The 20,393-nt window shown below is 41.0% G+C and overlaps 7 protein-coding genes across 8 annotated transcripts; 3 read left to right on the top strand and 4 right to left on the bottom strand.

Moving 5' to 3' along the window:
* Positions 1 to 156: 156 nt before the first annotated feature.
* Positions 157 to 3,238, bottom strand: LOC124326476 (protein obstructor-E-like). Its single transcript, XM_046785344.1, has 7 exons — positions 3,145 to 3,238; positions 2,945 to 3,068; positions 1,535 to 1,774; positions 1,250 to 1,462; positions 903 to 989; positions 696 to 822; positions 157 to 629 (listed from the first exon to the last, which is right to left on the bottom strand). The coding sequence occupies exons 2-7, from the start codon at positions 2,991 to 2,993 to the stop codon at positions 608 to 610; spliced, it is 738 nt and encodes a 245-aa protein (XP_046641300.1). The 5' UTR covers positions 2,994 to 3,068; positions 3,145 to 3,238; the 3' UTR covers positions 157 to 607.
* A 1,512-nt stretch (positions 3,239 to 4,750) lies between these two features.
* Positions 4,751 to 6,143, bottom strand: LOC124326655. Its single transcript, XM_046785578.1, has 3 exons — positions 5,807 to 6,143; positions 5,472 to 5,676; positions 4,751 to 5,388 (listed from the first exon to the last, which is right to left on the bottom strand). The coding sequence occupies exons 1-3, from the start codon at positions 5,859 to 5,861 to the stop codon at positions 5,316 to 5,318; spliced, it is 333 nt and encodes a 110-aa protein (XP_046641534.1). The 5' UTR covers positions 5,862 to 6,143; the 3' UTR covers positions 4,751 to 5,315.
* Positions 6,144 to 6,211: 68 nt separating this feature from the next.
* Positions 6,212 to 7,760, bottom strand: LOC124326474 (protein obstructor-E-like). Its single transcript, XM_046785343.1, has 7 exons — positions 7,607 to 7,760; positions 7,410 to 7,486; positions 7,213 to 7,330; positions 6,979 to 7,034; positions 6,750 to 6,897; positions 6,466 to 6,670; positions 6,212 to 6,400 (listed from the first exon to the last, which is right to left on the bottom strand). The coding sequence occupies exons 1-7, from the start codon at positions 7,656 to 7,658 to the stop codon at positions 6,316 to 6,318; spliced, it is 741 nt and encodes a 246-aa protein (XP_046641299.1). The 5' UTR covers positions 7,659 to 7,760; the 3' UTR covers positions 6,212 to 6,315.
* Positions 7,761 to 11,531: 3,771 nt separating this feature from the next.
* On the top strand, positions 11,532 to 13,103 carry LOC124326450 (protein obstructor-E-like). The gene is made up of 6 exons (XM_046785284.1): positions 11,532 to 11,697; positions 11,902 to 12,117; positions 12,185 to 12,286; positions 12,354 to 12,452; positions 12,533 to 12,743; positions 12,836 to 13,103. Exons 1-6 carry the CDS (start codon positions 11,655 to 11,657, stop codon positions 12,939 to 12,941), a joined length of 777 nt encoding a protein of 258 aa, XP_046641240.1. The 5' UTR covers positions 11,532 to 11,654; the 3' UTR covers positions 12,942 to 13,103.
* On the bottom strand, positions 12,826 to 14,146 carry LOC124326322 (probable G-protein coupled receptor AH9.1). Its single transcript, XM_046785078.1, has one exon. The coding sequence runs from the start codon at positions 14,101 to 14,103 to the stop codon at positions 13,057 to 13,059; it is 1,047 nt and encodes a 348-aa protein (XP_046641034.1). The 5' UTR covers positions 14,104 to 14,146; the 3' UTR covers positions 12,826 to 13,056.
* A 91-nt stretch (positions 14,147 to 14,237) lies between these two features.
* LOC124326210 (mucin-12-like) lies at positions 14,238 to 17,314 on the top strand. 2 transcript variants are annotated; one of them, XM_046784921.1, is made up of 4 exons: positions 14,238 to 15,552; positions 15,670 to 15,678; positions 15,843 to 16,686; positions 16,874 to 17,314. In XM_046784921.1, exons 3-4 carry the CDS (start codon positions 16,162 to 16,164, stop codon positions 17,165 to 17,167), a joined length of 819 nt encoding a protein of 272 aa, XP_046640877.1. In that variant the 5' UTR covers positions 14,238 to 15,552; positions 15,670 to 15,678; positions 15,843 to 16,161; the 3' UTR covers positions 17,168 to 17,314. The 2 variants fall into 2 exon arrangements, with proteins under 2 accessions (XP_046640877.1, XP_046640875.1); XM_046784919.1 differs by having other exon boundaries at positions 15,670 to 16,686.
* Positions 17,315 to 18,429: 1,115 nt separating this feature from the next.
* Positions 18,430 to 20,309, top strand: LOC124326287 (putative protein TPRXL). The gene is made up of 3 exons (XM_046785018.1): positions 18,430 to 18,762; positions 18,851 to 19,759; positions 19,846 to 20,309. The coding sequence occupies exons 1-3, from the start codon at positions 18,757 to 18,759 to the stop codon at positions 20,041 to 20,043; spliced, it is 1,113 nt and encodes a 370-aa protein (XP_046640974.1). The 5' UTR covers positions 18,430 to 18,756; the 3' UTR covers positions 20,044 to 20,309.
* The last annotated feature ends 84 nt before the right edge of the window (positions 20,310 to 20,393 follow it).

Raw genomic sequence — 20,393 nt, 5'->3', positions numbered from 1 at the left:
TTGTTTCATCTGTTTATTTTTATCGAAAGATATATCCAATGAAAAAGAGAAATTATTATTTTTTTTTGTAAGTATCTAGGACCCTGACAGAGAAAATAATTCCAAATAAAAATGTGAAAATAAAATTGAAAGAAAGTTGTAAGAAAACAAATACAGTAGATACCATTTTTCTTTTATCGTCTTATTTTGTAAAAAAAATTAAAAAAAAAATGTAAGGAAAGTTGACAGAAGGCAGAAAAGAAACGCACAAAGCTGTACATACGCGTAGAAAACACCCAGAATTTTTTCAAAAGGAGGCGTCAATCGAAATCGATTTGATTAGCCCATCAATTTTTTTTAAATGGATAGAAACATTGAGAGAAGTGAAAGCATCATTCGAATTAGATTTGCCAATCAAAATGGTCACATCAGAGTTGCCAAGAGTGTGTCTCTAAATGCGGAGTTAAAGAGAGATAGAAAACGATCTGCACAAAAGCTGTGCCCCAGCACAATTATTTCGTGCCAAAACAATTATTAAGTAGAGGAGCTTCTTGATATTTTCAAAAGATGTGAAGGCCGATCTTCTAGAATGGATAAAGGCCTTTATCTTATATCCGTCGTTATTCAATTACTCCTTGTAGTAATTGGCGCTGATAATTCAAATAAAACAAATTATTATCCAATTCACTTGATAAACATCTGATTGATATACGCACCACTGAGGAACGTTCTCGGCATCGTCGCAAGTGAGCGTGTCCTCGTTGAAAGCGCTGCCGTATCCGCAGCTGATGAGGCGCGGGTAATCGTTGACGCAGGTCACGAGTCGACCGCAATCATTGGGAACTGGCAATCGTGCGAAAGAAATAAAAAAGAAATCAATCAAAATCGTACGATATAAAACGATTGCGTCATCATATACATACCGGCGTAACGGGGGAAAGGAAGGAACTGGCGGACGAGCGAGTTGGGTGGAAGGCTGGACACATCCGGGCAGCGGAATCCGACGACCTCTGCCAAAGTCAAGTTGACAATATTATTCACAGTCAATATTAACCCCAGCAATGATAATCAGCTATATATAAGATTATTTGTTTTCCTACAAAATATAGAATAACATATTTTTAATGTGATATCGACCGAATGATAAATCTGCCAAGGTCGATGCTATTGTTTAACTGGGCATATAAATCCCTGCCAAGGTTTTTTCTTTCCGTATAAAAATGAAGATTAAGGCAACAAAAGAAATGGGATAATTGATCCCCGAACGCACTTTCAGGATCGCAACCAATGTCGAGGAGGAGATCGGGCCAGTTGCAGGAATGAGAGCGGTCGTCGTAAGCCAGGCCCTTGTCGCAGGCGACTTCTTCGGCCTCGCCGTAGGCGCATCGGTAGTAGAAAATGTCGCAATCGGCGGCCGTCGGCTTGAAGAGACCGAAAGAGTATTCGCAGACGGACTCTGGATTTCTGGCCGGATCCGGAGTCACTATCAATACAAAATCAATCAATTCAATTGGCTAGACACAATGAATGAATTTGAATGGAGAAATTTTTATACATTCAAAGAGACGATCGCCGCAGTTGGTGGCCCAGTGGTAATTGCAAAAGTTGTGGACGGATCCAGCGCCATCGAAGAGCAGTCCATTCTCACAGGTTTCCAGCGTGAGCGTGCCGTTGGCGCACTTGTAAAATTGGTCGCAGTTCTTCGGGTGGGCGTACGTCTGGAGTCCGTAATCCTCCGGGCAAGAGCTCAAGTCTTGATAGGGAGATGATTGCCGGGCGACTCCGGTATCACGACCTATGTAATTAATTACAGACACAGATGGATTTAATTATGACATCATTATTATAGGTCATCTTGACAAGACTTTGACAGGTGCATGTCTATAAACAATTCCCATAATATACAAGTTCTTTGTGAATGTATAGCGTAGGGAAAAGGGAATGTAACTATCTATTGTATGAAATAATTTGCCGATTTTTCAATGGGTTTTAAAAATAAAAAGACTTTCACCTTGCGGAATCGGGAAAGGAGGGAAGGGTATAATCTAAGTGTCCCCCGCGGAACTCTATCAATGTCGAGGGGGGACTGGTGTAATGAATGGAAATCGCGATATAGTACATGCTGGGAATTGAGACCAGCGAATCGAGTACACTCGGATAATAAATATAATGTGCCGGCGACTGGGCGGGTGGGTTTTTTTAAATTTTTTGATTTTTATTTCAATTAGACTGGACTATACTACTAGCTGGACACATCGCACGTTTTTTGGACAATGAAGGCCCTCGGGTGTCTTTTTTAGATATCGAAGGCCGCCTTCTCTCCGGCACTCGTCCCACCCAAAGCGTCGAATCCTCAAACGGACTCCACCCGAATCAAAAATAACAATGCCCAGTTCCTCTTTTCTTATCCAGCTGGAGACCTTGAGCGCGCTGGACTCAAACCGGCGTCATCATGTCCAAGCAGTATTACCACCACCACCGGCGTAATAATACACAATAACATAGCCGACGCGCAAATGGCTCAAAGTGAATGGAATTGTCTTTTTCCAGTGGCCCTCGGCCCTCTCACCAGCACGTCACCTTGTCTTTGATTTGATATCCGACGATGATTACATCTTGATGCAATTCTCCCCTTCTCTATATATGTTAGTGTCTCTTTTCTTTTAGTTGTTTAATTGTTTCCTTGCACTAATTTTATTTCTCTCTCCCCCCCCCCCCTCTCTTTGGAAGTTGTGAGCGCCGGGACCACGCCCTCGATTAGACCTTCGTTTGTCGAAACAAAAAAAAGCCGATGAATCCGATAGCCTTAAAACACACTTTTCTACAATGTCCTTTGATATTTGAATTAATTCATACAATACAGGTAAAAAAATATATAAAGAATATAACAGTTTTAAAAAAAGACTTGATCTAAATGTTATCAAGGTGACACCAAATGATTTTGAAAAATTAAACAAAAATTTACCTGCGACGAGGGGAATGAGAGCGACAGCTACGAATAGAAAGATCCTCATTTTGATTTGATTTTGGTGAAGTGTTCAGGTGGGTTGGAATCCGTGCAAAAGTCAAGTGAGGGATGCGAACGAGCACTGTAACAAAAATAACGTCAGCCTCTGATATATTAAAGTATAGAAAAACACGCACGATAGCAACACAGCAGCTTACCGGTAGCAAGTGGGCGACCAGTCTGAGCTCTTGTCGTCGTCGGTTCCATATTTTTTGTTATACTTTGTGCTTACCTGTGTGTGTCTGTGTGTGTGTGGGTTAGAGAGGAGGCCATTGCGTGTGGAGAGACCTTCAGGCGCCTTACACACACAGCACACACGTTCACTCACGGTTTATTTTTTCCCCGATCCCGCTCACGAATTACGTGCGAGGTGGGAGGTGGTGAGGAGAAGGTAGAGATAGGTTTTTTTTTTTTTTTCGATTCTAGTGAATAACCAAACAGGGCGAACCCCTTCATTACAAATTGGCCGTCATCCTCGAAAAGAAATGTAACGAAGCGAACACGGATTACACGCGCCATCAACATAATCATAGCCCAGCAATCTATGTGGTTTCTTCAAATAGATTCCATCGAGGCCGATCACCCGTTACCTGTCCAAAAGAAACTAGACCATCATAGTTTCATCTAAAAAACCGTTGTCTTTGTTCAGTTCGTCTTCTTTATAATCATCTTTTTTCTTATAGATGTTGTATTTCATGACTGTCGTGAGTAGCCTACATTGAAATGGCATTAATCACACGTACTGGATCTGGGAAATGAAAAGAGACTCGTTGATGGCGATGGCGGATTGAATGAACAAAACGAAGCCGCCAACAGGTTTTTGCGCTTGTTTTTTCGTCTGGCGCTATCTGGTTTTTTGAGTTGGAAGGCATTCTCCAAGCTTCGTTCACATAAACATTACACTCCCCTATTGTCAAGTCGACTTTTGTTCAGTCTGCCATCAGATGGGCTGCCGTTTAGTAGGGCGCAGTTTGCTGGAGACTCCCATTGGCACGCCATCAAAAATCGCTCTCGGGGAATAGAAAATAAAAAAAGATATGCAAGTTCGTCTTTCTCTTTAATTTTTATTTTTGCAGACAAAATAACATTAAAAACATATCCTGGCAGTTATAATGTTTACAGTAATCGACGCCGTCAAATTTTCTCGCTAGCTATTTTACAGTAACAGTAACTATAATAACCGTAGCCCATTATGATTCGACTGGCTTAGGCTACATCGTGAAAAGAGACATTTGCACGAAACGACTCGCACGGTTTCGAGTTGTAACATTTTCACCTGATGCCTTTTAGTTTCATTTTTTTCTACGTCGTTACGAAAGCGAATCGCGTCAGGGGAAGAGAGAGAGAAAAAGAAAGAGAAATATATAACAACAGACATTATTCTCCTTAATATCGGATGGGTACCTCCCTTTAAAAAAATGTATTTCTCCGGGAAAGTTTTTTTTTGTTTCGTGTTGCGCTGGCGATCATCTCCAGCTGTTTTGAAAAATTGCGCCATTCCCATCAGATCTCTACAGCGCTGAAGTATTATATTTAATAATGCGCTCTTTTATTTGTCTTTGGGAAAGCGGGTGACACCAAAGTGATGTCGAACGGCTTCCTAATATGAGCTCTAACAATATTGGATGATCGGCGCTCTTTATTTTATTTTTGAAACTGCTGAATAAGGGGACGCCTCTGCTTCTATTTCTCTGTAATTTCAATTTCAAAGTGTGTGGTTGTTTTTTTTTTGTTTTTTGTTTTTGTCCCTTCTGGGAATCGAACGAGGCGAATGCAAAAGTGAAAGGGAAAAAACGATCGCCTTTGGCTGGGCAGGCAAAAGAGACAGGGCGCGCATGACACTCGAATTAACGACGCGCCGTTAAAGGCGCGAATGAGGGACGTGAAGGTAATCGAGAGACCCCAAACTGGTTCACTGAAACCATCAGCTGTAGGGCACCGAAACGCGTACATGCTTAATGTGTGGTGTGTGTGTTGTAACTCTGCTGAAATGGAGAGTTAAAAAACAAACAAACCAGCAAAAAGCTGGACCAACCGGTCTACATAGAGTCCCTTTGTTGCGTCAACACCATTTGTTTGGCGTTCAATTCATTTCCATCTCATGCTGAATGCTCAACCGCTTATAGCAGTAGTATAATTAATAGTCTCCGTATATTTTTAATTTAGGCTGAATTTAGGTAATGTGAGATATGTATATAAGTATTAACGCAACAGATGACCAGATAAAATAATAATGAAGAGGGCCAGTATTTACCGATTCCATGATAATAAACGTTAAACAGAATAAATATTGGTTGAGGCGAAGGATTGTAGGATAATGTTGATCGACTTATTTGCGACCATAGAATCTTCCGCCATCTGCGTCAATGTCGCCTGCAGGATGATCCTTGTACCAGTCGATGCTGTCGAAAATAAAACCGAGAAAATCAATACAAATTTCACATTTTTTTTTAAATAAATCAATTATATTTAGTTTGTTTTATACCATTCAGTAACGTTCTCGGGGAGGTCGCACTGCTTGCTGTTGTTGTTGAAGACCTCTCCGGGATAGCAGCTCTGTTCAACTGGGGTCACTCCTTTCAAGCAGACGTAATACTTTTGGCAGTTTGTCGGGTGGGGATATTTGGGGTTGGGGTCTTTGACGAACTCGGAGGGCAGCAACTTGGGACAAATGAACCCATCTTCCAAAGCTACGTGAATAATCAATAAAACGGCATTATTAAAAAAATGAAATGGAAAATGATGAATTGATTCAACAGCTATAGGTACAGTCTATTATATAAAACTTAATCATCTAGATAAAACTAGAAAATAACTTACCAGAAGTCAGGAATGGAGCGAGTGCAATGAGAAGAAGAGCTTTTGTGATGAACATTATCGAATCAATCAATTTAATAGTCCAAGTTGCTTCTTTTTATCTAGCGGGAAGTTTCCATCTATTCACCCACTTTTCTCCCCCTCGCAACCGAACGAACTCAACCCAAAACTGCTATACTTTTTCCCAAACGAACAAACCCAGCATCAGTTTGGCCATTTGTTGCTGCAGTAAATATTAAATGTTTACCGATATAGGAGAAAGCCATTTGAGCTGTAACAGCTGTAAACTCAGTTAGCCTTTTGGCCGTTCGTTGCTCCCGATCGAATTATGTGTCACCGATCGGACAAAGGCGTGCGAACTGTAACAGCTGTGATAATAATAAAATCAAATCAAATGAAAAACTGGGCGAGTGGCGAGAAGGTGTATTTACGAATTGTATGAAAACGTTCAACAGAATAAACATTTCTTTTGGGACCAAGAAAATTTTACAATAAAATGCTGATTTGATTTATTATTGTCCAGAGTTTCCTCGAGTGCTGGATTTGGGTGTCACCGAACCAGGGACGAATGAGGGATGATCCTTGTACCAGTCAATGCTGCAGGAAATGAATATTTAAAAAATGCCATCAAATCAGAAAAACAGTGGATTGTTGTCCCATACCATTCGGCGACGTTCTCGGGGAGATCGCACTGCTTGCTGTTGGTGTTGAAGACCTCGCCGAGATCGCAGTTCTGTTCACGGGGAGTGACTCCGTTCAGGCAGACGTAGAACTTCTGGCAGTCGGTAGGGTGGGGGTATCTGGGGTGGGGCTCGGTGAGCGACTCGGCGGCGGTCAACTTGGGGCAAGTGAAACCATCTTCCAAAACTAAACGTCGACAATCAAACGAAATGATGATTATAGGAATGAAAAATAAATAAAACTGGTTGATATGATGAATTCTTACATTCTTCACGGACGCAGCCAGTTCGGCCAGCAGCGGCCTCCCAGGTGCAGACACCGCTGGCATCATTGAAGTGGAGGCCGGGTGGGCAGACGTTGTGCTTGGGCTGGCCATCGATACAGTCAACGAACTTGTGGCACTGAGAAGGATCCTGTTCGATATAACCAATAAATTAATACTTTTGTTCTTTTACCTTTCGTCCCACATCTAAAAATATATCAAATTAACTTACGGCGTTCTCGAAGATGCCGTTCCTGCGCGGGCACTCAGCATTACCCTGGGGCGGCTCTGTCAAAAGAAGGAGGTCAACACATAAATTATACGGCATCGTTATATTTGAGCGCTTCTACGAAAACATTTTCTTTATTTTTATATTTATTGTCGGTCAAATGACGAATGGGGTCTAATCTATGTCAAAACCTGAATTTCCAAAAATAAATGAGTTACATAACAACTAGAGACTTACGGAGCTCAGTGCGGTCCTCGCAGTCGACGTTGTGCATGTGATCGCATTTGTGGCTTGAGCGCTTGAATGAATCGAAAACCAAACCATCTTCGCACAAACGGGCGCTGGCTACTCCATCCTACAAAATTGATACAAATAATCAATAAATTTCACGACAAAATAAACATTTTATTTAATTGAAGGGTCCAATCTCTTACTTGGCAGATGTAATATTTGTCGCACTGAATGGGGTCGGGGTATTGACCATTCTTGGGTGGGCAGACGAACGCCTGAGCTGTATAGGTGGGAAAGTGAAAACAGGAAAAAAAAAGAAATGATGAATTGATTCAACAGACTATTAAATAGATAATAACTTTAAAAAAAAACTAGATAAAACTAGAAATAGACAATTTACCGGAAGTCAGGAGTGGGACGAATGCAATGAGGAGGAGAGCTGTTGTATACATGATCGAATCGAGGGGATGAATGCACACTTTGGTAGGCAGAGCTGCTTCTTTTTATCCGGCCAGCAAGCTTCCATCTCTCCACCCATTTCTCCCTCTCTCCTCCTTCTTTCTCCCTCTCTCTCTCTCACTTCAACAGCAAACGCAACCCAAAAGCTGGGCATGTGTGCCGTTCCTCGTCAAGCTTGATTGATCCTCCCCCTTTCGAGAGAGTTCACGAATAAGAAGAAAAACCACTGTATAACTTCTAATGCCATAATAAAGCGTATATAGATAGGACAGACTCTTGGGAGCTGTAACACCTTGAAAAATATAATCTAATGCGAGCGCTTTGATTTCAAAAAGCTCTGCCAAATTTGACAAAGGACGTCTGATCGCGATGTCCTTTTTGAAATTCTCCGGAGTCAGGAAAGTTATTTCGAGGCCATTGAATATGTAATAAACCCCTCTAAACATCCTTAAAAGAGAAATAATATCCACCAATATGGTGCTGCTGGGCAACAGTTAATCGAAGGGGAGTGAGAGACAATCGGAAAAATGTGTATCAATCCTTCAAGGTTCTGTATTATCATTTTCGACCTCTAAATATTTGACGTGGGTGTGCCATTACCAGGAACCAAAAGTAAATGTAACGCGCTACATTATGCATTCTTCCAGCAGGAGCCGGAAATGAAACAGATGATGTTGCGTTATTATACTGATGGAATGATTGATTATTTTATAATTTTATACATGATGCTTTTGCAAGAATTTGAATCGATCGCTCGTCCAAGCGGGTTTTACGAAACCTTGTTAACCCTGGCTTACAAATGCCAATTTGGAGTCGAAGGTGCTGCTGTGCTGTAGAAGGCCATAAAAGTCAAAATCGGGCAAAGACCAAAAATTAAGTCCTTTGGTTATTTAACAATAAAGGTTACACAGAAATATGGGCGCCTCAATATAGCTGGAAAACCAAAAAAAAAAATAAGTCCGAAATCAAAAAGAAAGTTTCAACATGTAGCTGCGGGAACCTGATTGATGAAATCAAAAAAATGTTTCTTGAAATTTTTTTTTTTTCATTTCTTGTTGGTGGTGTTGGGGTTTTGTCTTTTTGTTATCCCGCCATTACATTTTTTTCAACCAGGAATTTTCGAGAACTAAATTATCTCAAATACGGTCCACCGAGATATCCATTCGGCCGGGCAGAAACACGCGATCCGGTTAGCGGGTAGAATGAATTTGCGCATTCGACGCTTCTGGGTTAGGAAAGACAAAAAATGCGGTGAAAATCGGCGACCGATCGCGGCGGCACTGCCCAAAGAAAAGAAAGACACAGCCAAAAACTGATCCACAACGGAATATTATCAACGCAATAACTGTGGAGAAATCTCTAATAACTATACAACAACTAGTTCCGTGTATACACACACACCCTGACGTTATTACTTCCACCTTCTTTCTCTCCGGGCCCACGGCCCACGCCTCGAAATGCGCAGGAGAAAATCTACCGTTACCCAACAACAAAATAATAACACGTGAAGATATTATTATTGCCCCATTGCCTACATATAACGACGTCGTTTGTTGCTGGATATTATTAACAGCTACAGGTCATCGTCGACCGTTGCACTCGCCCATTTTTATTGGATGGCTATTATGGAAGAAGACATTGTTAATTCTCTTCCATTTAAAAAAATAATAATCATTCCGATTGGCCTTTATAATCTGATAGCAGGTAAAACATTTTTCTTTCTACCTTTCATACTGTTCACGTGTATATATGTGTAGAGAGCCAAGTCGATTTTTGGAATTCAGTTTGCGTAGATACAAAACTCGGAGAAAAAAACTTTCTACTGCCGTCGTCGTTTTCGCTTATCGGCCAAGAATCACCAAATATAACAATAGACCAAAACGACAGTCCAAAAATGAAGAAACACACAACAACAAAAAACTCTGATAGAAATCTGTTGATTCTTGTGACAATGACCCACATGGGGGACAGTCACAATAATACACGAAGGATCGCCGGATGGATGGCTTCTGTGATTGACAATATACGGCGACTAAATTGTGATTTAGGATAGCAATAGCTGCCTGAAATCAATATATCACAAACTTGACGACTTAAGGAAAGTAGTATCATTAACCAGCCTATAGCGCAGTGTAATGTATATCTTACAGGGAAAGTGAAAGTTTTCCTTTTGAGTTTTCTCGTTTACTAAAAAAGCTTGGCGTTATCCTGTTTGTTTTTTTGTTTGTTTTTTCCACATTGAAACCCAATCAAGAGGAACAGGATGAGACAATCACGACGGCCACATTTGCCAACGGTGTTACATTCAAACCGAAATCCTTTCTCTTTGAAAAAAAAAAAAAAAAACGGCGAAAAAATAAATATGCGTTATGAGAAAGTCGTCGCATGGGATTTCCTGTTTATCTCCTCTCTCTCTCTCTTTCTATAAGCTGCACAGCAGCAGTTCTTTTTGCCTGGCATCCCCTGGCGGACAACGCCCAAGTGAAACTACAGCTTTGTCGATCAAGAAACAGTCAAGGAGAGCAGGCGAGACGAAGAGAGAGAGAGAGAGAGCGCACAACTCGCAAGCCCAGCCAGAAAGAAAGGTGAAAGTTAACCGTTCGACTTTTTTTTTTCTTTCATAGATATATATATATTCCATTTTGTTTATTTCTATTGCATATTTTGACTCTTTTATTTTGTTTTTGTTATTTTGCCTTTCTCTCTCTCTATCTCTTTTCAATCTCTGAACTGCTGCTGCCTGCTGTGCTGAGCGTTCTTTCGACGGCCCTGGATCCTCCACGTCCACCCCCGGAGTAAATGAGTCTCAACAGAATTCAAACTGGCGCATTGGGGTTGTTGCTATCCCCCCTCTAAAACAAAACAAAAGATTTATGCATTCAAGCGTATAAGACAGATCAGGTCAACCCATACCCCATTATACGTTTCAGATGAAATGACCTAAATCTCTCTCTCAAAAAAAAAAACGAAATCCAAATGTCCTTGGATATTTAACATCGCCAAAGATAAATATATCTAACAATTGACACGGTATGCACGTCCGAGGCTATGCTAAATCTTTCAATGGGGGTGAAATATATAATTACAGCCAATAATTTAATAATCAATCTGCGCATGTGCATGAATATAATACGTGTTATTATATATGCTGAAGAGCTCAACGACCGGTCATGAATTGAGCATACTGTAGTCTCACCGCACTGACACATAACTGGAGGCGACCAGCGGAATAAAACGGCTGGATCAAGTATATAGGTATATACACATCGGCGTATATTGGCGAAAAAACCGGGAAGTCTATAATAATAATATACGTAGGTAATAAAAATAATGTTCGGCTTGACCTGCAAGTTATACCAGCCAACCAAAAATTGCCCGATTCAGAACTCTTGTTTTCCTTTTTGCGCATTCCTGGCTGGGATAATAGGCAGCCAAACAACTCTAGGCTTCCACGAAATTGGAGCTTTCCAATTGGGAGCCATCGAGACAAATAAGACAAAAGAGAGGAGGACTCTCCATACGACCAAACCCAGCACCGTTTTGGCCGCTGCTTTGCTGCCACTGACCATATTATGCGTCTCTCTCTCGAAAAACCGATAGGAGAAAGCCATATGAGCTTGTAACAGCATTTTTGGGCGCGAGAAGGTAAACGTTGTGCATGTAGGTCACATTGGCTTCTGTCCGGAGAGTCGAACTACGCGAAGGTTCTACCTGGTGACTGGGCATGTTCTTCGACGCACCTTCACCACCTCCCCCCTAACCAACCACCCACCACCTAGTAAAGCTCCCTCCCACCTCCTCCTCCTCCCCAAACCCTGCAGACTTCTCTCCCTATAAACCATGTGCGATTCGACGAGTACTCTTCATATAAACCGCGTCGGTTCCAGTGAGAGCATCGTCCCGCACAGCCACCTGGATCACCTGTTTCTTCACTGCTTATTTATTCATTGAAATTTTGAGTGACGAATTACAACAGAAGAAAAATCAAAATGGCCAAGTTCTTCCTCGCCTTCCTGTTCGTCGTCGCTTCAGGTAAATTTTTTCAAAAAGTCTTCCTGTGTGAAAGTCGAATGGCACTCGGTCCTTCACTTTCACTTTACCCTGATGGTCGCTCGTCCCAGGCCATTTTTTCCCCCTGTCAAATGATTTATTTTTCTACGGTTTTTACTGTTTATTGCTCTACCTACCTGTGTAAAAAATAAGACAATTATATTCATTGTCGTTGTTTATTTATAGTCTACGGACAGCAAGCTGACAGCGATTGTCCGGAAAAGAACGGCGTTTTCGCCGACACCGTCCAGTGCGATCGCTACTACGAGTGCGAAAACTTTGTCCTCAGTGAGAAACTCTGCGCCGATGGTTTGGTGTTCGCCGATTTGGGAGTCAACAGCGGCATCGGTGGCCGATGCGACTTCCCCTTCAACGTCGACTGCAAGGACCGCCCCGAACTCCGTAATTAAATTTTTTCCAATCCATTTGATGAATTCTAATTTTAATTATATCCTCCTTTTATATACAGAGCCTGCCAACGCTACCGCCAACTGCCCACGACAGAACGGTTATTTCGCACACAGTGACCCGACCGTCTGCGACCAGTTCTTCTTCTGCTCATCTGGTCAAGGTGTGTTACACAGCCCCAAGAAAAAATGTTGAACAACATAATAACCCTTTTCCTATTATTTTTACAGCTAACTTGATCACCTGCCCCGGTGGTTTGGTCTTCAACCCCAACACAGGCACTTGCTCCTGGCCAGGAGAGGCTAACCGCGCCGGCTGCCAGAGCAAAGGTAATATATTATACACTTGCATTTTGTTCTATTATTTCCCGTTCGAGCGGAATAATAACGTTGAACTTCTTCCTCTGCAGACGTTGTTGCTTTCGATTGCCCCGCCCGAGTTCTTGAGGCCGATCCCGTCGGACCCCAGTTCATCGACCCTCTGTACGCCGATCCTACCGATTGCCAGTACTTTTACGTTTGCATCGGTGGCAAGGAACCCCGCCGCAACGGCTGCACCACCGGTTTGGTTTTCAACGACCTCACCAAGCGTTGCGACAGACCGAGGAACGTCCCCGACTGGTGCGTAATTAAACGCAATATAACTTCCGTCCTATAATTTATTTTTCAAACTTTCACTTGACATACATTTTATTATTTTTACACAAAAACAGCGTTGACTGGTACAAGACCAGCGAAGGTGATTTGTTGGAGCCCGATGTGTTGGACGAGGTTGCCGCTCCACCACCCAAGAGGACCAACTTCGCCGGCCGGTCTTAAATTCGCGTTGCCTTTGTAATTACTCAACAAATTTACAAGCACAAAATGGAGAGTCGCTCGACGTCAGCGTGTTATATCATTTTATAGATAAAAAAACCCATCGTTTTGTAATCGATCAGATTGATGTCAAAGAAGAAGAATTACATGTTATCATTTTCCTGACTCGTCGATGGATGTCGTTGTTGCACAAACAAATCACAAATGAAACCACAGAGTGGTGGAACAGCTCCAGCGCTTCCACCACAACGCCCAGCGTGTAGTAGCGGTAACATCCGCCGTCGTCGGCGTCGTACGGCAGCAGGGCCGCCACTCCGGCCGGAACGATGCACACGGCGACCAGGCAGACCAGGCCGCTCAGTATTTTGAGCTGACGCTTCTCTTCTTGACTGGACGAGCTGGGCAGAGTTTTCTTTTTGAAAACGGACGATAAATTGGTCAGCGAACAGTTGGGCGTGTTGATTTGAGACATGGAAACGGCCTCGGAGGTCATGCGACTCCGCTTGTTGATGATGCGGCGGTACTTGAATATCGTCGAGATGTTCAAGATGATTAGAGCAGCGCAGGGGATGAATCTGGCCATTATCTGTGAGATGCAAATGTAGGCCGTCCACGACGACGAAGTGATCGTATCGATGTTGATCGTTAGAGTCCAACATTCTGGGCAAATGACAATCTGTTTCAGGTACATGGGCACGTGAATGGCAAAGGACAAACAGAGAAAAACGAGGAGAGCGGCCCTGGCTCTGGGCAGCAAGTGAATCCGGCGGAAGAGAGCCGGATGAGTGACGGATAGGAAACGTTCGATGCTCATGCACAGCAGTATGTACGTGGAGAATGTGGCCATCCAGTTGAGAAGCACGGGTTCGATGTAGGCGTGATAAAAGGCGTTAGAATGGGAGTAACATTCACTGGGTTCGGAGGATCGATGGATCAGCCAGGGAACGGCTAATATCATCAGGGACAGATTGGATGAAATCAAGGCGATGAGATAAGAGAGAGCGACGGAATTGAGCGCCGATTGGCCAGCGACGCAGAGAGAGAAAGTGTTGAACAGGAAGCCCAAGGCGAGAATCACTGGCATGATGATGGCGTAAGTCACATTGCGCAAGTCGGTCACGTCTGGCGGCTCGTCAGCTGAGGGAAAACAGCTGGTGTTGTTCATCTCTCAATCGCAGAGCCCAGTCGGAAACTGAAAGTAGTTTCGTGAAACCCCAATCTCAAGGGTAAAGTCATTTTTCTTTATCTACAATCACTTTAGTGCCTTTCTTTCGTCAGCGCATTAAGATAAGGCACGTGAATGTATGACGAAACTCCCATTACAGGACGTATGATGTTTTGTCAATGTGAGTTATAAAATCCTATGATTACACTAGACTATAGTGATGGCCAAAATAAGATAAGAAATCTCAATTTTATCTTTTTTAACTGCCATTAAAAGGCAAAACATTATAAAAAACGGGGTGGATAAGGCTAAAACACAATACTTATACGTATTTTTGTTTAAAAGGATTATACATTCAAGCGTATGCATCAAACACGTTCGTCTAGCGTTAGATGGAAGCACACTTTGTGAAACTTTTAAGGCGCGATAAAAACTATACATGAATGATAGTAGCCTATAGCTGATTATCGTTGATTAAATTAATTCGTTGATCAATTATTAAATAATATAGAATTATTCGTAACCACATCTGTGGCTATGAATGAATGAAATTTTAAAAAATATGGGCGATTTTCCAATGCGGATGAAATCATAATAGGAAACTCAGCTAATGGAAAAAACACGATTCTATTCTTTAAATACAATCGAAATGGTTAAACCGGTTAAACTATATAAAAGCATAACGGGAAAATGTTGGGTATCTTGCTTGTATATCTGTAGTGATAAATGACGTCGTCTTCTCTACACTGGAAGACTGGATTAAACATTCTTTTCGTCTGAAAAATTAACATATCTGCTAGACTCAAAGGGGAAAATTTTCGCAAACATTTTCTCTTTGTGAATTTAGTCCAGCAAAAATATCGTTAAGACGTTGTGGCAATAAGTTATAGTCTCGACATAAATTTTTTTTTTGAATACATATATATTTTTAATGGCCCATTAAACTAGTACCGAATAAATCCACTCCATAAAGTCTTGATGTTAGCTGTTGTTTATGTAGCAGTTGCCTATAACAGTATAAGGAGAAAATACATTTTTCTAGAGATAAATGGTTGTTAGAAAGCTAGTTTAAACCTGAAAGCACTAGCCATTTTAATTGACGAAAGTCAAATGTTTGTGATCTGGAGAAAGTTTAATCAAAGGAAGACGGGCAAGTAAATCGACTTTCGCTTCAGCGACGATAGGCAAAAAAATGTCACCGGGCCATCCCCAGTTTTTCCGGACGCTTTTTTAATTTACGGAATCCGTATAAAAAATTGATTGATAGTAGAAACAAACCGGTAGGGATAACAGTCCCTACAAATGTCATAATAGCGCTGACAGGAGAAAACTGGCCATCCTAACTGTTTGATGTATAAGTTCTTGTTGATCATAAAAAAGCAAAGGCCTGTTATGTGATAGAATCATTCTTGTTGCGAACATTCTCCTATCAACATCCTCAACATGAAGGTGAGCACCTCCTAAATGTATTTCTTTTATTAGCATATTTATCTGAAATATTAAATCACAATTCCAATAACAGGTGTTAAAATTTGTTTTTCTATTTTTGAACATTTCTGGGCAAAGTATTTCCAGGTAGGCCTGACTCTACTTACAATCACTATCTTCTCCTCAACACCCACGCCAATCAAAAGCCCCAAAATATCTTTTCTTACTCGAAACAGAGGGGATCGACGCACAGAGGAAACTACCACGATCAAAACGTACCAACCGAAATACAAAACTTTATTTTATTTTAGACAATTGTTGCCGAATTCGACATTTTCGACGATTCCAGCCGAAACATCACATAAGCCTATTCCCTCCTTAGTAGAAGAGCTTTCTACCGATCCATCATTTATTGTTTCTTCCGTTGTAGAACCATCAGTGACCTCCTTTTCCGAATCTACTCATTCCCAACAATTTCCTTCCTCATTTTCTGGATCAGTAGATTCATTTTATCCTATATTCTCTTCTTTCGACTCAACCTCATCTATTCCTGACTCAGTTTCCTCAATTGATTCAACCACACCCAGTTCTTTTTTGCCATTCAAACCGACTTCTTCTTCCAAATTCAATATGCCGAATCTTCTCCGCCCTTCGAACTCGATGACCAATTTTTTCAAATCTTTGGCGCGCAGCCCCAAAGCATCGCTGACTCCATCCTCCACTATCAATCCTGGTGCACTTTCCGTCATGATGAAGCCTCCATCTTCCGTAATGAAACCACCATCCCCCGTCTCATTTTCTTCCAGCATCCCTCAACCTTTAGATAATTTTTCCTCTTTCAGTTCATCTTCTTCGTTCCCCTCTCAAACATCAATTTCTGCTGCAGAATCTACATCCTCACTATCTCTTGAAATACCACCTCTTTCCACTTCATCAGTAAACCCATCGTTCTCCGATTCGAATTCTTCGCGTTTCCCCAAAGATTTAGCTTCTTCTATTTTCTCGTTATCAACGACTGCTGGCTCGATTTCTTCGCACGGCTCTACAATAATCGTGGCTGCTTCAAATCCGTCTGAAGGTTCATCATCTCTTGCACGCATCCCGAAATCCCTTTCCACCGCTGTTTATTCATCATCTTCTGACTCATCCGTGAATGTATGACCTAGTTTTTTAAAATTAAGTTATTGAAGTAATTATTGTAAATGAATGTCGTCATTAAAGTATGTGTCGCAACATTAGAAATTGATAAAAAGACATGTAAATGTTTAGTTTCTTTCTTGATTTGAAAACCTTACATTATTTATTTTTCTAATTTTTTTAATTTTTTTATTATTTCAAACAGGGGGACTATAACTTTTCTTATCGCGTCAATGATACCAAACAAGACTTCGGTCACAGTGAACACCGCGTCGGAAACAACACCCAAGGAAGATATGACGTCGTCTTACCCGATGGCCGGCGCCAGATTGTCGACTATCAGATACTCAATGCCAGTTATTTTGCCGATGTCTCATACGTTGGAGAGACTACAAATCGAGCTGCAAATTTCGAACCAGCCAGCACAACGAGCACAACATCAGTTGCATCTTTAGTAACAAATGCAAAAATCGAAGAAAATATGGATTTTCCCATTTAGTCAATTTAACGATCTAGCCTATAGCTCTCTTATTTTTTTTTTTTTTCTGAATGATAAACATTGTGTTCTTCAATTGAAGCATTCCAAATTGATTTTGGAAAATGCACAAATTGAGTTTTTCTAATAAAAGGAAGTTTTTACACCAGATATTATTTTATTCTTTGATTCTCATTAAGAAACAAAGCTATTGAGCGGTTGTCAGCCAGTTATCATCGAGTTCGCTTCGGAAACTTGCACGTTACTTTTCGTGTTCTCCTTTGGGAGTGGCAGTGAGCGTGTGCCTTTGGGTGAATTGGAATTGCTCAACTGCTTTCTCCTTCGTAGGGGAGGGTGGAGTGATATGGGACACGAATCAAATGGGACAGCGGGAGGAAAAATACGGAAAAATATTTAAAATCATACTATCACTACTACAGGTTGTCACGCCCAGTCGATGGAAATGTTAGCAACCAATGTATTTCTGCTTTTTTACAACTACTATAAAAACTACGCTTATTGCACACAAATATTTAGTCGTGCACAGAAACAAGTTGGATTACCGCAAAGTGAAAAATCAATTCATCTTCTAATCTGAGAAAACGCGTACTTAATTTTAAATTTCCGTGTCCATTTTCTATTCATTATTCTATTCATCTCCGAAAATTAGATGTTCTAGATTCCATCTTCCGTCCGTCCATCCCATACATTTTTCTTTGTTTCATTTCTTTGTCAGCCAAAGGTTGGTATAATTTGTTTTTATGGACAAATTAAAATTTTTTGTGTTCCTTAGACTTCCTACAGCAGAGAAATATAACGTTTGAATTCATATCGTGTTTCTGCGTTCCAAAATTTTATAATATGATCACGAGAAATTATGAAATACATTTGCGTATCATATTTATAGGGTATTTTTCAAAACTAGAGTGAATGAGATTTGTGAGCTAGCATGCTCCGCTTTATTATGTTAATCATCTACGTGGAATATTTTAATAATGTAAAATAATCTTAATTTCATTAATAAAGAACAATTGAGATTTTCATAATAAATTTTTTTTCGTCAACTTATAGCAAGCATCGAAGGAATGGTTCTGTGAAAAATACATATGTCATAATGTCGCACAAATAAATGATGTAATAAAATTGAAGAGCTTGATATAGTTTCGCTGAAATATCCAATTCATTATTTTCATTCAACAGAGTAGTTATGAAAAAGGCAGAAGCTAGTTTCGTCCACATAACAACTTTCCTTAGAAAGGCAATTAAACGACTCACATCATAGATATGAAAAAACCAACAAATCTTTATAAAGAGAGAAAGTAAGCCGACTGAACAGGCCAAACGACTTTCGTTTCAGAGTGACTGAAACTCGTCGCTAATCTCCAGTTCTTCATCATTAGCATCCCAGTTCGATTTTGGGAACAATGTAAAAAAAAAAAAAAAAATAGTTTGGAGATTTCGAACAAGAAAATTGCTAGATGTGATCTACTCCATTAATACTTGCCGGGAAGAGAAAACATCCTAGCGGTTTGACAGCCTTTTCGCTCGTCTTATAAAAGCTCAAGAGCGTTTTGAAAAAGAAGCATTCGTTTTTTTACAATAATCCCATCAACATGAAGGTAACCGAAGTTTTTCTTCATTATTTTTTATTTCATGATACGCAATTTTAAATAATAAAACTAATAATAATTTGAATACGTTTTTAAGTTTTACCAACAGGTAGCTCTGGTACTTTTTGCTTTCGCCGTAGTTGCATTAGCCGTGCCAACAAACAGACCAAGAAAACCGTTCAGGCCCAACTCCAACAGAGTGCATAGGCGAATAGAAGAAACTACGACGATCCGAACTTATCAGCCAAAATACAATCCCTTCAAATCAACAGAATTGTCGACGTCGACTACACCATCAGTTTCACCTTTACGGAAGAATGTTTATTCCTCATCTTCGACGAAAATTTCATCAGTCAAATTAATAGAGGATCTTTCTACTGATCCCCCATTTATTGCTGCTCCTGTAGAAGAGCCATCCGATTCACAGTCTTCCGATCCTCCCCCTTCTTCGCCTGAATCTGAAGCGGAAATTTCACTTGCGGAGTTAGAATTATCCCCTCCTATTTTATTCTCTACTCCATCTCCGGATGAAGTATCTTCTTCACCTTCGCGAACATCGTCTTCAACCTCCAAACCACTGATTTCATCCACTACAAAAAAGCCTAGCTCCACTTCCGCTTTCAAAAAACCAGTTCTTCTCCGGCCTTCTAAATCTGTGTCTCCTTCATTCAAATCTCAACAACCCACCCTCAGTACTTCCAAAACCTTGGCTTCTTCAGTACCCCCTTCCACCTCTGGCACATCTTTACGGGTTCCCAAAACTGTGGCTTCTCCAATATTTCCATCCAAACCATCGCAAACTTCGGCTACCTTAGTAACTCCTTCAACCTCTGCCCCATCATCTTTACGTAGCCCAAAAAGCTTGGCTCCTCCACTATTCTCTTCCTTTTCACAAACACCCAAATCACCTGTTTCAACAGTATTATCGCAACCCTCCTTTGGCCCAGCACCAACTAGAAGTGAAAAATCTGTCAACCTCCAAACGTCAGATGACTCTGCCAACAGTGTAAGACATCAAACTATATTTTATAATAATAAACCACCAATTGATGGGCATTTTAACGTCTTTCAATTTTCTGACGTTCTTGACAGGCATCGGCAAACTACAGCTTCTCTTATAAGGTCACTGATCCTCAAACTAGTCAGGACTTTGGCCACAGTGAGAACCGCGTCGGAAACCACACTAAAGGGAGGTACGACGTTCTCTTACCTGATGGTCGTCGCCAGGTTGTCGACTACCAAATCCTCAATGACTCTGGTTATGTAGCCGATGTCTCATACCAAGGCTAATTCAGCGTCTCAAAAGCAATTTCTTCGTAACACACCAATTCCCTGCGTGAAAAAAGAAGATAATCGCATATTCTTTCTTCAAATCTTCGTGGCCCTATCGAGCAAGGGAGAACAAGGGAATTCTACTTCAGCTATACCATGCAATATTACAATCTTTTTTATGCAATACTGCGGCATTCCAAGTTGATCTTTGAATGTGCTATTAATAGTTCTTGAATAAATGAAAATACCGTACTTAAAAATGTCAGACCAGTTGTTAAATTGTTGTTAAAAACCTATACATCGTCGCTATACAGGATTACGAAAATTTCGTATCTACGCGCTTCATGTTGGCTTTTTCACTCACCATA

The sequence above is a fragment of the Daphnia pulicaria genome, chromosome 2 (genome assembly GCF_021234035.1).
Source record: "Daphnia pulicaria isolate SC F1-1A chromosome 2, SC_F0-13Bv2, whole genome shotgun sequence".
Classification (NCBI taxonomy): domain Eukaryota; kingdom Metazoa; phylum Arthropoda; class Branchiopoda; order Diplostraca; family Daphniidae; genus Daphnia; species Daphnia pulicaria.
The sequence above is the reverse complement of the archived record's forward strand: the minus strand, read 5'-3'. Positions and strand labels throughout refer to the sequence as shown.

What these genes read in the sequence shown, in the direction of transcription:
- LOC124326474 (XM_046785343.1), bottom strand. Translation starts at nt 7,658, where the DNA reads ATGTATACAACAGCTCTCCTCCTCATTGCATTCGTCCCACTCCTGACT. An exon ending in ACAAATATTACATCTGCCAA is followed by an intron (nt 7,331 to 7,409) that starts GTAAGAGATTGG and finishes TCAATTTTGTAG; the next exon opens with GATGGAGTAGCCAGCGCCCG. An exon ending in CCCGAGAACGTCGCCGAATG is followed by an intron (nt 6,401 to 6,465) that starts GTATGGGACAAC and finishes CATTTCCTGCAG; the next exon opens with CATTGACTGGTACAAGGATC.
- LOC124326287 (XM_046785018.1), top strand. An exon ending in CAGATGACTCTGCCAACAGT is followed by an intron (nt 19,760 to 19,845) that starts GTAAGACATCAA and finishes CGTTCTTGACAG; the next exon opens with GCATCGGCAAACTACAGCTT.
- LOC124326476 (XM_046785344.1), bottom strand. Translation starts at nt 2,993, where the DNA reads ATGAGGATCTTTCTATTCGTAGCTGTCGCTCTCATTCCCCTCGTCGCA. An exon ending in CGGCGATCGTCTCTTTGAAT is followed by an intron (nt 1,463 to 1,534) that starts GTATAAAAATTT and finishes TTGTATTGATAG; the next exon opens with TGACTCCGGATCCGGCCAGA. An exon ending in TCCTTTCCCCCGTTACGCCG is followed by an intron (nt 823 to 902) that starts GTATGTATATGA and finishes CACGATTGCCAG; the next exon opens with TTCCCAATGATTGCGGTCGA.
- LOC124326655 (XM_046785578.1), bottom strand. Translation starts at nt 5,861, where the DNA reads ATGTTCATCACAAAAGCTCTTCTTCTCATTGCACTCGCTCCATTCCTG. An exon ending in CGCTCCATTCCTGACTTCTG is followed by an intron (nt 5,677 to 5,806) that starts GTAAGTTATTTT and finishes TTATTCACGTAG; the next exon opens with CTTTGGAAGATGGGTTCATT. An exon ending in CCCGAGAACGTTACTGAATG is followed by an intron (nt 5,389 to 5,471) that starts GTATAAAACAAA and finishes TATTTTCGACAG; the next exon opens with CATCGACTGGTACAAGGATC.
- LOC124326210 (XM_046784919.1), top strand. An exon ending in CTTCTGACTCATCCGTGAAT is followed by an intron (nt 16,687 to 16,873) that starts GTATGACCTAGT and finishes TATTTCAAACAG; the next exon opens with GGGGACTATAACTTTTCTTA.
- LOC124326450 (XM_046785284.1), top strand. Translation starts at nt 11,655, where the DNA reads ATGGCCAAGTTCTTCCTCGCCTTCCTGTTCGTCGTCGCTTCAG. An exon ending in CTTCTGCTCATCTGGTCAAG is followed by an intron (nt 12,287 to 12,353) that starts GTGTGTTACACA and finishes TTATTTTTACAG; the next exon opens with CTAACTTGATCACCTGCCCC. An exon ending in CCGAGGAACGTCCCCGACTG is followed by an intron (nt 12,744 to 12,835) that starts GTGCGTAATTAA and finishes ACACAAAAACAG; the next exon opens with CGTTGACTGGTACAAGACCA.
- LOC124326322 (XM_046785078.1), bottom strand. Translation starts at nt 14,103, where the DNA reads ATGAACAACACCAGCTGTTTTCCCTCAGCTGACGAGCCGCCAGACGTG.